The sequence below is a fragment of the Dermacentor variabilis genome, chromosome 6, assembly GCF_050947875.1.
Source record: "Dermacentor variabilis isolate Ectoservices chromosome 6, ASM5094787v1, whole genome shotgun sequence".
Lineage (NCBI taxonomy): Eukaryota > Metazoa > Arthropoda > Arachnida > Ixodida > Ixodidae > Dermacentor > Dermacentor variabilis.
In genome coordinates this window covers 175222202-175236323 of record NC_134573.1, presented here as the reverse complement: position 1 = coordinate 175236323, position 14122 = coordinate 175222202, and the positions used below count along the sequence as shown (strand labels likewise).

The 14122-nt window shown below is 40.4% G+C and overlaps 1 protein-coding gene across 6 annotated transcripts in view; it reads right to left on the bottom strand.

The window, feature by feature from the left end:
• LOC142585836 (uncharacterized) overlaps positions 1-14122 on the bottom strand; it is a 99906-nt gene that overhangs the window by 65319 nt on the left and 20465 nt on the right. For 5 of the 6 annotated variants that reach the window (XR_012829134.1, XR_012829135.1, XM_075696868.1 and 2 more), the window contains 12 exons: positions 13975-14115; positions 9452-9562; positions 8083-8224; positions 7643-7780; positions 6304-6426; positions 5999-6216; positions 3409-3506; positions 3193-3301; positions 2963-3109; positions 2725-2838; positions 377-518; positions 266-298 (listed from right to left, as the gene is read on the bottom strand). Coding sequence is in view for 4 of the 6 variants with exons in the window: in XM_075696868.1 (XP_075552983.1) it covers positions 266-298; positions 377-518; positions 2725-2838; positions 2963-3109; positions 3193-3301; positions 3409-3506; positions 5999-6216; positions 6304-6426; positions 7643-7780; positions 8083-8224; positions 9452-9562; positions 13975-14115 (1516 nt within the window). In the remaining 2 variants the exon portion in view is untranslated. The remainder of the gene's footprint in view (positions 1-265; positions 299-376; positions 519-2724; positions 2839-2962; positions 3110-3192; positions 3302-3408; positions 3507-5998; positions 6217-6303; positions 6427-7642; positions 7781-8082; positions 8225-9451; positions 9563-13974; positions 14116-14122) is intronic. The other variant, XM_075696869.1, reaches the window with a different exon arrangement.

Sequence of the window (14122 nt, the reverse complement as noted above, 5' to 3'; positions counted from 1 at the left end):
TTATGATTATTTTGGTCACCTTAGGTTTTTAACTGTATGCATTTATGTACATAAGCATCTTGACACTCTTTTTTCACCGAAGTGCAGCTGCTGCAGCTGAGAAACTTGCAACCTCATGCTCAGTGATGTTCCATGTACGGCATCGACAAGAACCACCAAGATTTATTTTCTAAATCTGAGTTGTGGCAACGCCATTATTAAGTAGGTAGGTTTGGAGGAACCCCTTAAAAAGAAAGAGGTCAAATATGAATACGAGTTTGCATACCTGTACGCATCCCGTTGGTGGTCGATGTGCACTCTGTTAAAAAGAGAAGTCAACTTAATGCACATCATGAATGTATATGCATACAATGCACAATTGAACTGAACAGCTTACCAGTAGCAGGAGAGAGAAGCCTTGAAATCGCCATAAGGCGTGAAGCTTTTTCACGTGCTGCGCATGCCCCACATGAGTCCTCAGCATCCATTCGGAAAGCAGCTATGCAAGGTGCCGGGTTGCCATGTAAGTAGCGAAGCACCTGCACACAGTTTCTGTTCACTGGGCATCCTTGAGCAAATAAGTTTGCGTGCTTGTAATGAAAGGCACCTTGTGCCCTACATCTAACAGCAACCTATAGAAGCCTCCACAGAAAATCCGACTACTTTTAAGCATTACTAATCCAGTCAAAATTGTAGTATGAATGGTATTAATACAACATGCTAAATTGGGACGAAGAAGCCAAATACCAGCTAAATGCAAAGAGGGTTCATTTTTAATTTCCATGCTTTTATAGTGCCAACTAAAATTTATCTTGCAAACATCACTGTATAAAATTTATTCTCGAGCTTTCAGTCCTCATGTGCTGCTTCACCTGCTCATAAGTTCCAAAATGTATCCCTTTTTGCGCTCAAGTACACAGAAAACAAATGCCATAGCAAAAAGAAAAGAATTTGTGCAGTTAAACTTCAATATAACAAACTTCAATATAATGAAATTCTCAATATAACAAAGTATATTTATACACGATTTCAATACAACAAAATTTCACATCTGCCAGGAAGGCATACCAAGACAATAAATAGAAAATCCTGTGGACACCAATGAAATGGTCAAATGGTTGAATTACATGTGGCTGTTTGCGAATGCACCTCACCTCTCAAATTGGGCGTCGCATGACCGAAACCAACAGCTGAAGCTTAGCAGCATCATGTTTTGTATAAAGTCCAAGTGTAATAAGATCCTATCACACTGCGTGTGCTGTATGCTTTAGGTGTGAGCGAGAGTGTACGAGTTTGAGCCGATGAGGATGGAGACTTAATGAGCAGTGTCCTGTGCGAGCAAGGGGAAAGAGCGGGGTGGAGGGGAGTGAGCTCGCGGAAACTCATCAAGTGCGTGTGAGAGCAATGGGGGACAAGGGCACGCGTCTCCATTTCTAGCATGGCCGTGGCTGTGCCTAGTGGTCAGCTTGGCTAAGAGCATATGCAGCCCTGCTTAGAGATAATCTTCTGTGTGTACAAAGACTTGGTGAGCTGAGATGGTGTCGCATCGTGCGCTGTCTTTCCATGCATTTAGTGCTGGAAATTGCGTAATCTTGAGTTTCAGAGATGCATTGAAGCGAGAGGCAGTAAAACCATTTGCTCCCCGCAGCCGGTGCTTTTCATAATAGCATGGTCTCACTGACACCATCAGCCACAGGGGCAGAGTAGACCCAAAAACATGACTGGCTTTGCTTCGTACCACCAATGTGAAATCTCTACTCCAACAAAATTATTTTTTTTCCATTCAAGCTTGCTTTTTACGAGATCCAAATAACTCAAAAAAATTTTGTGGCCAATTCTGCATAGAAAAATCCCTCGGTGACTGTACTTAATTGCATAAAAGATCAAATTTCAATGTAAAGAAATTTCAATATTATAACAAAGCAAACAGCCAATTTTACCTACTTCATTATATCGAGGTTTAACTGCATATCCTTAACAAGCAAGCAATGACATGCAGTAGAACTTTGATGTAGCAAGGTTGTACAGGCAGAAAAAGATTTGTTAAACTGGGAAAATTTCATTAAGTTGAGGCTTGTATGCTTCTACTACAAAAATTACATCTCGGGTTCCCAAACAGTCCATGCAGCTAACATCTTCCCATTTAGCACTGAACATAGTTCCACAATAGAGCAATAAGTATGAGATCAAAATCACTCGCACATGAAGGCCAGAGATTGTGCTGAGAGTGAAGATTCTGTACAGGCTGTGTTTGAGTCTCAGCTGCCTCCGCAGGAGAGAGCTATGCACAAACGTGCATCACCATCATCATGGCACATCAATGTCAGACTTCCATTTTTTTTAAGAACGGCACGGTGATTTGTGAGGCCAAGATCTCTGTCATATCATTAACAAATTTGTTACATTGACAATGTAACATCTTTGTCATTGACAAATTTTCTTACATGTGGTGTGGTCTCAAAATTTTGAGAGGTTGTGCATAGCTTTTATAAAAAGCTGCTTCATCGTAGTGACCATGCACTTGCTCTGCATGTTTGTTGGGGGGTGTACAATTCTAGAAAAGTGTGCAATAATGCTAAATTTTATAGGCTCAGGTTCATGCAGGTACATGATGACATGAATAATTGTTCACCAATATCCCACCAAACTATGCTAAATGAAAAGCTGCTTAAATAACTTGCTTCAACTGCAAGTGTGTTAGCTTACCTTAGCTGGCTGTTTGCACCCTCCTTAAACAAGCCTTACCTTGATCGAAACAGTTTCTTCATCTTCGAATGTCAGGAAACTAGAACCATTTCTTCGGTATGCAGCAACATTTTGGTTGCCTCTCCGTGTGTGAATCTTAAGGTTTGGGCAAGTCTGCAGAAGATTCAAAGAAGATATGGTGCACTAACATTATGCAGTATAGGCAACAATGCACCATATCATTCTGGTGTGTGATCAGAATCATTTTTTTTTTAGAGGGTAATCACAGTGCACAAACCTGGGCATAATTTTCCCAGTGCTCCAATTTGCACTTGCTGCCTGGCACTTCATTGCCAGACTCTACTTCAAAGTACCGCACAGCCAAATTGATTGACATACAGGCTGCTAATGTGTGCTTTTCTTTTGCCCTTACCAACAGCTTCTCCTGAAAAGAATTTGATTACCTTATGTTAATATCAACATGTGTAACGCTTAAAAAGTAATTATAGTTTATCTAAGTCCTCTTACCAAAAGTTGAAACATCTTTTCAGTTGACGTCGTCTCGGAGGGGTACTCAACCATGCAATCCTTCGGAGGCTCATATGAGTGTGCCAACAAAACTAGGATATCAGATACCCTACAAAATTTAAAAACAAAAACACACCATAGACACCACCACCACATCTGAGCAAAATAAAACAAAATGCATTCAATTTGTAACAAAATATTGAATGGCAAACTCACTTCTTTAGGCGTTCTAAGTCCACAGCAATCCCAACATGTACAGCGAGGAGCAAGAGGTGTGGAGGACGGCTGTGCTCCCTGAACTGTGTTACTGTGGCCTGTTAGGACGAGAAGAAAAACAATCAAGCTGCTAGAGTTGGTATGGCTGCATTATGTGACAGCACAAAAGGTATGTGGCACGGCAGAAGACCACCATGCATAAGTTCATGCCTTCTGTGGTATTACATATCGACAAAGAAAATTATGAGCATGGGATCAATGGGTGGGTATTGTCCTTCCCCCTTTTCAAAAAGAAAAATGTCCCATCACTTCCCTTAATATAGCATCTCCCTCCTCCTTCAGTGCAAAACAATAAGAAATAGAATAGCATACTATATTAGTAGTTTCCTTTTCCTTGATGAGAACACAAAAAATTACAACCAACTTCATTAAACCTACAGACACCACTTTGTATATGCCATCAGAAATATTCTCGGCATTAGGACTTGCACATTAGCCACACTGGAGCAAAGCTACATGAGAGATGGTAAGATGAGACTCCTGCTATCCCTTCTGATTTGTATAGTAAAGTCGCACCTGATAGCTTCGACCAAAAGAACTAGCCAACGAAGAAATGCAAGAGCATTATGCATAACATTAGTTTGCTACAAAACTTTAAATACTGTTTCACATTCAATATGTTTCTTACTCTATCTTTTCACGAATTTACTATTGCACACTAAGACAGCAACAGCCCAACAATCTTCTTTTATGAATTACAGGAAGTACAATGGCTTGCTGATCAGCAACTAAAAGTACTGTATATACATGATATACAATTAGACCCTAGACATACTGCAAGGATGGAACTTGTGAAAAGTCGATACTCAAAGCAACATTAGCCATGGACTTAAAATGAAGTGTTTTAACACCTGTGCATGCACCTCGGTTTATGTACATCCAACTAATGGATGAACCATTATGCTATATTAGAGTGTTGCAATAGGACTGTTATGTGGCAAAAGGGGTACAACTCTGAGACAGCTATATTAGCACGAACATGGAGGTTATGTAGCTGTATGCTGTAGGTGCGGATAGAGCCATATTAGAATGCACTGTGCTACGGCTCTTATGCCTGTTCATATGAGCATCTGTACTCTCCCTAGAACATTAAAAATTAGCTTTCTTGTAAATCTCAGCCTAATTGTGGTTGAGCTGATAAAATTTTGAAGCGTGAAATCGCCATTGACATGAGCATGCTAATAAAATTCCACATAATTATTCCTCAATAATTTCACTTTCCATCATTGATGACTCAAACGACCATGTGTACTCTCAGAAGTCTTAAAACATTATTTTACAGTTGAACCTAGGTATAATCAGCACAGATATAACCAAGTAAATTCATTCTCACCATTTTCGCCAAAATCACTGTGTAACGCATACAGTAAACTTTCATTAATTCGACTCCAGCTAATTCACACTTTAAGTTAATTCGATACTGACTGAAGGTCTCAGCCGGCGCCCATGCATTTGTATGGGCCCGAAGTTTTGCTATTTTGATCCTAAGACTGGCCTTGAGAAAGTCTAATGAGACATGGCATTGTTGTAACAAGGTTTGAGTGTATATATCCCCTCCAGGCACCAATATTTTCTGCCCATTCAAAATTTAGTTTCTGTATATTTCTTGCATTTTCAGAATTATCAAAAGCCAAGAGCTACACAATGACCTCAGTATTTTCAATTCTTCTGCAAGTTTCGTCATGTTTACAGAATGTGGACTCCATGCAAGAAACTTTCTACAGGAACGTCACATAGAAAAAAATCAACTATTTCATGTTTAGCATACTTGGAAAGAACCAATCTCGTCACTTGAAAAATATGCCGGAGGTTTTACCACTCTGAAAAAAAAAAATGCAACGATCCAACTATACATGACAACATGCTGACACTGTAAGCAAACATGCAGCTGTCTGCCTTCCAACTCCTTAAATGCAGCAATTTACACAGATTATTTGAAGTTACAGCACATGTCAAATCGGAAGTATTTCAATATGCATGCAATATGTTCTAAATCCTATTATTTTCATGAGCTCGTTTGCTTTTGATGTACTATCTTAGGGTTCACAATGGTGCATCCAGTCGCCTGAAATAGATATAAGGAAAACTTTCGCAGATGTATGAGCAACTTGTGCATGAATAGCAGCTAAGCTGTATAAGAGAATTCTTGAACCCTTTGGAAGTCCTAGGTTTGCCACTGGCCAAAATTTACCCAATGCTTCACTATAGCTAGCACAAACCCCTCACTGTACTAAAGTCTTTTCAAATGCTTTTATATCCAAGCTTAGCACTTCTGTAAACTCTGGTATCATGGCTGTGATGCAGGCTGCTTTGCTGGCTGTTCTTAGTGGTGGTTCATCGCCAGTGCCAGCACCTGGTAGTGCATTTTTGCTGATGCCAGGGTCATACAGCAACTTTGGGGCTCAGACAGAGGAGGCTCCACTGCTGCCGCAGCACAAAAACCGTTGTGAAATTCCCTTATGCAACGTTTGCTGTAAAAGAACTCAAAAGGGACACTCCTGCAATAGAGCTTTGCAAAAGTTTCGCTTACTTGTGCCACCTGCTGCAACATTGCAGGCTTTGTGGATGTAGAAGTAAACAGCATAAAGCCATCAAGTGCATTGTCATCGAGGAAAGTTGTCCCAAGTGTAACAAATGAGTTGATTTTGTCTTCCCTGTCAAGACGATCAATCACAACTGGAGGCAAGCCTACAAAAAGCAGCTGCCTCATGGTCAACTTAGAAGAAAGAAAGTCTTCAAATGACGTGCCTGTTTGAATAAATGTAAACACTGCTAGTCAACAAAGTGGCTAATATATGATGCATAGTTTACAAGAGGAAGGGGATTCTAACTTACGGTTCTTTACAGACAGCTGGCCCTGAATGTTGTACTCAACATCCATGTACACCAAGTGTGTGCATAGCTCCTGTGCAATCTTTAGGGCTGCTAGATCCGACTTGAATGTGCAGATAAGCACAGCTGCAAGCACAGATGAAGTTTATGCATACATACAGACCATTACATTCATTCATTGACTTCCCAAAGCAACACAAGCACTAGACATAGTGGTACGTAACTCCTAATTAACTCTGACAAGCTGGGGTTATTTGCATTTTATCCCCACAGGAATGCTGGTACTGGGAATCAAACCCAAGACTTTGTCCTCAGAAGCAGAATGTCATAGTCAATGAGCTGCCATAGCAGGTAAGACCTCTATTTTCATTAAATGTCCGAGTGAAAAACCAAACATTAAAGTGTATTTCTCCCCGCACCAAGAATGCATGTACACTCAAGGCACTATAATAAACATTTACAACTTCATAATAATTGTAGCATTGATTTCAGATGCATACTCAAGAAAGTGTACTGAAGAGACCTTCAACAAACGATGGTATTTTAGGTAGCAAAAAAAATGTTAGAGCTGCTGTGGGAGAGCATTAAAGTCATGTAAGAAGATGAGGTCAAAGGCAACTCAGTGGAAAAGAATAAGTTAGAGGAATGCACTCTATATCATGGCTGCACAAGATGCTTTAACACTTGGTTTGGTCTCCATTTATAACTGAAGTTAATAAAACTGCAGACACCACAATGCTTAGTATACAAACATTTGTGCCAAACTGAGCGACTTAAAAAAAAAGAAGAAAGCTACTGATGTTTATTGCTGTTAGCCATAGTAGCATGGCATGCAGCACAGTCCTCTCCTTTTTGAACTGGTGTAAAAGAAGGCTGGGCCCTCCACGGAAGGTCAAACACATTTTGGGGAATTGGTTGCGCCTGACTTGTTGTCCTCTCTTCCTCATTCTACACTGGTTATGCTTGCACATTTTTTTCTTCAAAAAGCTTTATGTATGGACAACAAATCCAACATGGCATTAGTGAACATACTTTAGGCTCTAGTGCTGATAACATCCAACAATGCAACAAGTTACAAACTACATCACATATACATTAGACAATTGTAACTAAGCCCACAGCTTCTTGTCTTGCATGGCACTATGGCACCCAGATCAACGTTGCCTTTCACAGTCCAGTAATGGCTGTATTCTGGACATACTACCATTGCCAAATTACAAAACATTTTCAGCCTAGAGTCATTACCCATCTCTGAGTCATTCCTAACAGAAAAATAGCAGAATTTGGCAGTAGTGGAATGTCAAGAATGGTGCCCTGAGTAAATATTATGATGCCAACCTACCTTTAGTAGCAGACATTGTGAAATGATTAGGTACCCTTGCACTACGTTCTTTGGGACCCTCAGATCCACTTGGTTCTGTTTTACGCCCATCTTCCACTGCCACCACAGAATGGTTGTTGGTTTTCTTTCCTGACACTGCTTGAAAATTGTAAAAAAACAACAACAACAAAGCAATTAACATTGTTGATCATAGTACAAACGTTAAGCTAGTGTTATCTTATACAACTTATATCCAAAAATGAAAGCATTGAGGTTTAAAAGCAACAAGCAAAACACAAAGCAAGCTGGTGCCATGCAATATTAACACCCAGAAGCTTCCAGGTTTTGTGAGTTCATTGAAACTATCATCACATGATTAGTAAAATTACAATGTTAAAAAAATAATAAAATTATGATGCTGAATGCACGCCATTCACTAACAGCTTCATATGGTTACTCACTTGGCACGTAGAAAAGCAGCCGGCTGACAACCTTGATTCGTGGAGCAGGTTCCCATGAGGAACATTGCCCATCAATGTCATCCTTGTCAGCCTCAAACAAAAGCACACAGCCCTCAGGATGCAAGGCCAAAAAGCGAGAAACCTGGGGCATGTTTCAAGAAAATTGCACTTTACACATGCATTTTCATACTTTTTACAATAAGCTGAGCATGAAGCAAATGACTACACATACAGCGAGGCATAGGAAAAGTGCTATCTGGTGTCTTGTTGAACGTATCGTCACTTCCTTTGTACTAAGCTTATTGTGAAAAACATGTGCCAACTCACAGAAGAACAAGTTCTACTCATGCAGTTACATCCAATGTTTTAATTAGATATCACATATAACTTGCGCAGCAAATAACCAAATGCTATGTGTGCATGCACATGCATGTATGTATGCATGCATGTACATGCTTGCACACACGAGCACACACGCACGCACGCGCACACGTGCGCGCGCGCGCGCACACACACACACACACACACACACACACACACACACACACACACACACACACACACACACACACACACAAATGATGAGGACAGCATGTTTATTCATATGTGCGAAAAAGCAATGTGAGGCATACCACCTTCCTTGCTTAGGAAAGTAAAACTGTCTCTGGTCAAAGGGAACATGATGCTACCATGTCACTGAGAATACTAGATGCTCAGAGGAAACATTATGGCTGGTCAACTACTTGCACGAAATGGAGCAGTAACAAACTTGTGTGTAATACCCATTACAACTTCTTACATTGCAACGGATTCTCCTCACCTAACACAGCAATGAAGAATATCGTACATATTATAAACAGCAATATTTTTTTTTCTCCAGAATATATCACATAAAGCTCACGTTTCAGCCCAACCCACTCACATAGTCACTTGGTGCTTGGCAAAACAAGGGATTCCACTACAAATAATGTAAGCCACTGCTGCAAGCCATTGCAAACTAGGAGATGCCATTTTGTTTAAATGATCTTACACATGCAGCACTTATCACATTCTATGGCAAAGAAGGCAGTCTATGATGAAAGTCAGTGTAGAATGAGCCATGAAAAATGAGCAATGACGACAGGTCCCTACACCATGCAACTAAGCTACGCAGTGCCTTTTCTTGAATGGATGTTGTTGGTGCTGCCGAAGGTTCTACTTCTTATGCTTGTTTTAGTCAGCCTGTTTCTCTAAGACTTGGCTTAGAATCTAAACTGGCCTAAATTTGAATCAAATTAACCAAAACAAGCACTACAAATGTACACTGCCTAGCCAACAACCAGCTATGTCAACTCATTCATGCAATAAGAAGAAAAAGATGCATATATACCTTTTCAGTCAAAGTGCCTTCGTTCTCAAATGTAAACATGTAAGTGTTGTTCCTCCAAAATACTGACACATTTCCCAAGTTGTGAAACGTAGTGTTTTTCGAAGGGCAGACCTAGAATTGACAGGGCACATTGAGATCTGCAGTACTAGCAGCCTGCATGATGCTACTATGCCCCTCTTGACCAAGTATACTAACAAAAAAAGTTTCACCTTCGCTTAAAACACGAAGCAGTCATAATGATATCATATTATCATGTGGAGTAAGACTCACAGTATCTTGCATAGTATTGGGAAAATAATATATTAACATTGACACGTAAGCTATCTACTTCGTAGTCTGACTGTAGACGACGAACACAGTCAAGCTGTCCTTTCCAGTCTTTCAGCATTGCAGTGTTATCGTGCAGTTATCATGCTGAGACTCGAAAAGAGCAACAATAAACAGTTGATTGTTGTTTCTTCGGACACACACATCACCTGTACCTGACTTCCTCCGCTATCCTCGTGTCCCTCCAACAGTAGAATCACAACCTTTCGCTTACCTCCTATCCTATCCTTGACCCCTGGCCAATATCATTACTCAACTTTACACAGTTCGATGCTGGTTCATTACTGTTTGATGCACCTTGGCATGTATCACAACCACTGCCTAATAAGACAGTGCTGCTCTTCTCTCTGCACCTGGAATTTATTTATTTATTTATTTATTTAGCAAATACTGCCGGCCTGTAATACAGGCCTTAGTCAGGAGTGGGGTACAGAAATCATATAAAAGCAGAGAAAAATGTACATTGCAACAGAAGTATAAAACGAGAGTCAACCAGAGTCCAAAACACGATGTAAAATCAAGTACAAGAACGACAAAAGCAAAAAACTTGGCTCAAAACAGGGATTACATATGTGCCTTGTGCTTCACTCGGGGCTTGTAGAAACAAGTTCACCATTTCAGAACTGGCCACCTTTCCAGGCAGACCATTCCATTCAACAATGGTATGGGGAAAAAATGAGTATTTAAAAACATTTGTTTTACACAAAAAAGTTCTGACTTTTTCAGCTTCCTCTAGTTTTATTTTATTATGGTAATACAAGTAGAATAATTTTAATCGTTTGTGATGACGTCGCATGCCCGGCTGTTCGAGTCCTGTGGCTTGCACTAGGGCTGTTGGGGATATATTCCAGCTGCAACAATTAAATAGAAGCCTAACTGCTTTGCATTGGACATTTTCTAGTTTAAGTTTGTTAGTTTCAGTGCAGGGATCCCATATTGCCGCAGCATATTCTAATAGTAGTCGTACATATGTTTTTTAAGCCAAAAGCTTTATTTCTTGAGTAGATTGTGCTAGTGTTCTCCTCAAGTAATGCAGCTGTCCTAGGGCTTTTTTTTTTCAATATACGACATATGCACATTCCATTGAAGGTCAGAGGTCATGTGAATTCCTAAGCATTTGAAAATATTTACAACTAAGAGAGGCTCGTTGGCTATGTGATATGTAAAACTTAAAGGATTCTTTTTACCTGTGATGGTCATTGCTACGGTCTTTTTGGAATTCACAGTCATTTGCCACGTCGAGCACCAATTTTCTATTACAGATAGGGAATTGCTTAAAAGAAGTTGGTCGTTAGGACTAGGAATTTCATGGTAAATTGTACAATCATCTGCGAACAGTCATATTTTAACATTTATATATTCAGCAATGTCGTTAATGAACACTAGAAAGAAAAGGGCAACTAGGACTGAGCCCTGCAAAATACTGGAATCCACTGGGAACACATCAGAAAGCACACCATCAACAACTACATTCTGACATCTGTGTGAAAGATGGGCTTCAATCCACAAAAGTAGACAATTGTGTTTTAATATAGGTTTTAATTTCAATAATAATTTGTGATGCGATATGCGGTCAAATGCCTTTTCAAAGTCAAGAAAAATGATATCAGCCTGGCTTTGCCTATCTAATGCTGCTGCAAAATCATGAACAGTTGCAATCAGTTGCATTACAGTGGAAAGACAGTGACTGAACCCATGCTGATGGTTATCAATAACATGGTTATCCTTGAGAACATTGGTTATCTGTTTACAGATTACGTGTTCTATCAATTTTACAGAAGTGCACGACAGAGGACTCGGTCTGTAGGAAGAAGGTGCTGACGGGTTTCATTCTTTAGGAATCGGAGTGATTTTTGCGAATTTCCAATCAGTCGGCAACTCTGAGCATTTCGGTGATTTCTTAAAAACTAAAGTTAAGTACTTCACGCACCACTCAGCGTACTGGACTAGAAATGTGTTGGGTATTCCATCGATACCTGGCAACTTCTCAGTGTCTAAGTTGAGCAGAAGAGCTAACCTGCCTTCCTCATTTATCCAGATGTCAGTAATTGGAGGCAAATCATCAATAGAAAAGTACTGTGGTGTGAAATCGTTGTCATGTGTGAATACTGAAGTACTGGTTGAGCGCCTGTGCAATTTCTAATTTATCATGCATAATCACGCTATCTGTAGAGAGGCCAAGGACCGATTTCTTTCGTGGCACAAGATATCGCCTGAACTTACCTGGAGATAAGACAAGAAAGTTTTTCATATGCACAGTGTGGAAAACAGCCATCACAGCACTGCCAAAGGTTGGAGCCTCAATTTATGGAAAAAGTTCCTGGTTTGGAACCAGCTGATGTGCCTTCCTCAATAATTTGTAAGCACTTTGTCACCAACATCACAATGTGATTATGGTGATAATCAGTGATAGCAAAGCTATTACAACATCCTGTGCTTACATGGTGAGTGCAGCAGGCCATATAGCAGACATCACTGGAGAGTGCAATGACAGGAATGGCAAACTGAACCATTTGTTAGACATAAGACTACAGGCACCTACAGTAAAAGCAAGATGTTTGCCAGGTGTTCACAATGAATTTCACAATGACTTTCATTGATGCTCTCAAGGAGCTGCATTAGCTAGTCTAGGACACGTACAGGCCCTAGATTTGAGACACTGCTTAATGTGAATGGGGTTTCTTGCTGAGCACACTTTACAGCAAATGTGCAGCATGTGCACTAGGTAAGTTCACTGCAAGACTAGGACACCGCACAAGTGGATATGAATGAAGAAGACACATTTGTGTTTCTGCACTTATTATTATATGTAATGTACATTAGTGCAATTCTTTCTTGCGTCAAGTGCTTTAGGGCTGAACTAAGTTTATCAGCTAGCAGCAGAGGAAAACAACAGTGAATTTTAAGTAATTATGCACAGAAGGTGCTCGCGTTTCTTTCTAGGCTGCATTATACAGTGACTGCATAAGCCATTACATTTCAATGTGCTGAAATAGAAGGCATACATACTACTGTGGTACAGTAGACTTTCGTTATTTTGACTCCAGTTAACTAAATATTTTGGTTAACTTGATCCCAGTCGAAGGTCCAAGCCAGCACCCATGTATTGCTACACACCCACACTTTCATTATTTCAATCCTAAAATTGGCGTTCACCAGCTAATTCGAACTTCACCAGTCAGCAATCACGCACCTGACCCCTATGAAACCATTGTTTCCTAAAGAAAATTGGGCCGAAAATTGCCTGCGTGGTGCAATCGACTATGAAACTACAAATATTATCCTTTATTTTATGGTGACAGTTATAGCAAGAACAAAGGTACCGAAATAAGAACCTGCTGCAGCACAATGTTGTTACTATAAGGAACGTTCCGAAAGTAAGTTTTATCATTTATTTTCGCACAGAAACATTCTTGCCAAAAAAACAAATACATTAAGGCATCATGAACTATACACCTTGCATTATTTTTCTACATAGTTGCCGCCAACATTGAGACATTTGTCATAGTGTGCAATCAGTTTGAAGAAACCACTCTGGTAAAACTCAGTGCACTGCGAGGCAAGGAATTGTCGCATAACCTGCTCGACCTCAGCATCGTTTTGGAAGCAACGTCCTGAGAGTGCGACTTTTGATGCAGGGAATAGGTGAAAGTCCGATGGGGTAAGATCGGGGCTGTAGGCTGGGTGATCCAATCTCTCCCATCCAAAGCAACGAATCTGATCTTCATCCTCCACACCTGCCTTCCTTCACTGAACATGCAACACCAGCAACAAACCATTTGACGAGACATGACCTCTTCACTATACACGATCTGTAGGCACTCATGGATGACAGACACACTATTCCCATGTGCCCATTAATACCAGATAACAGCACACTCTCCCATTGGTGACCATGTTGCCAGCACACGTCTGTCTGTCATCGTGATTTGTACTCAAATAACCTTGGCCATGCCGGTCTGCTGCTACTCTCTTCTTCGGCGCTTTGCACTTGTGTAATTGCTCCTCCGCTGACACTCCTTTCGTCGTTCAACCAGGAACGGGTGTGGATTCTTATGGCAATTGTTTGTTTCACCTGGTGTACCATCCCTCTAACAAAAATGACGAAACTTACTTTCGGAACATCCCTCGTACATTTAGCACTCAGGACAATACCCAACAATGCATCTCCACAATTATTTCACTGAATCGATTACCTGAGCATAGTTGGACCATGTTTCCTGTTTGCAAGCACTACTGACTTCATTATTGCCTGCTACTTTGAATGACCGCACTGCAAGGCTGATTGAAACACACGTTGTTGCTGACATCCCATGAGCTGGCTCTGTTGCTTTTTTCTGCAAA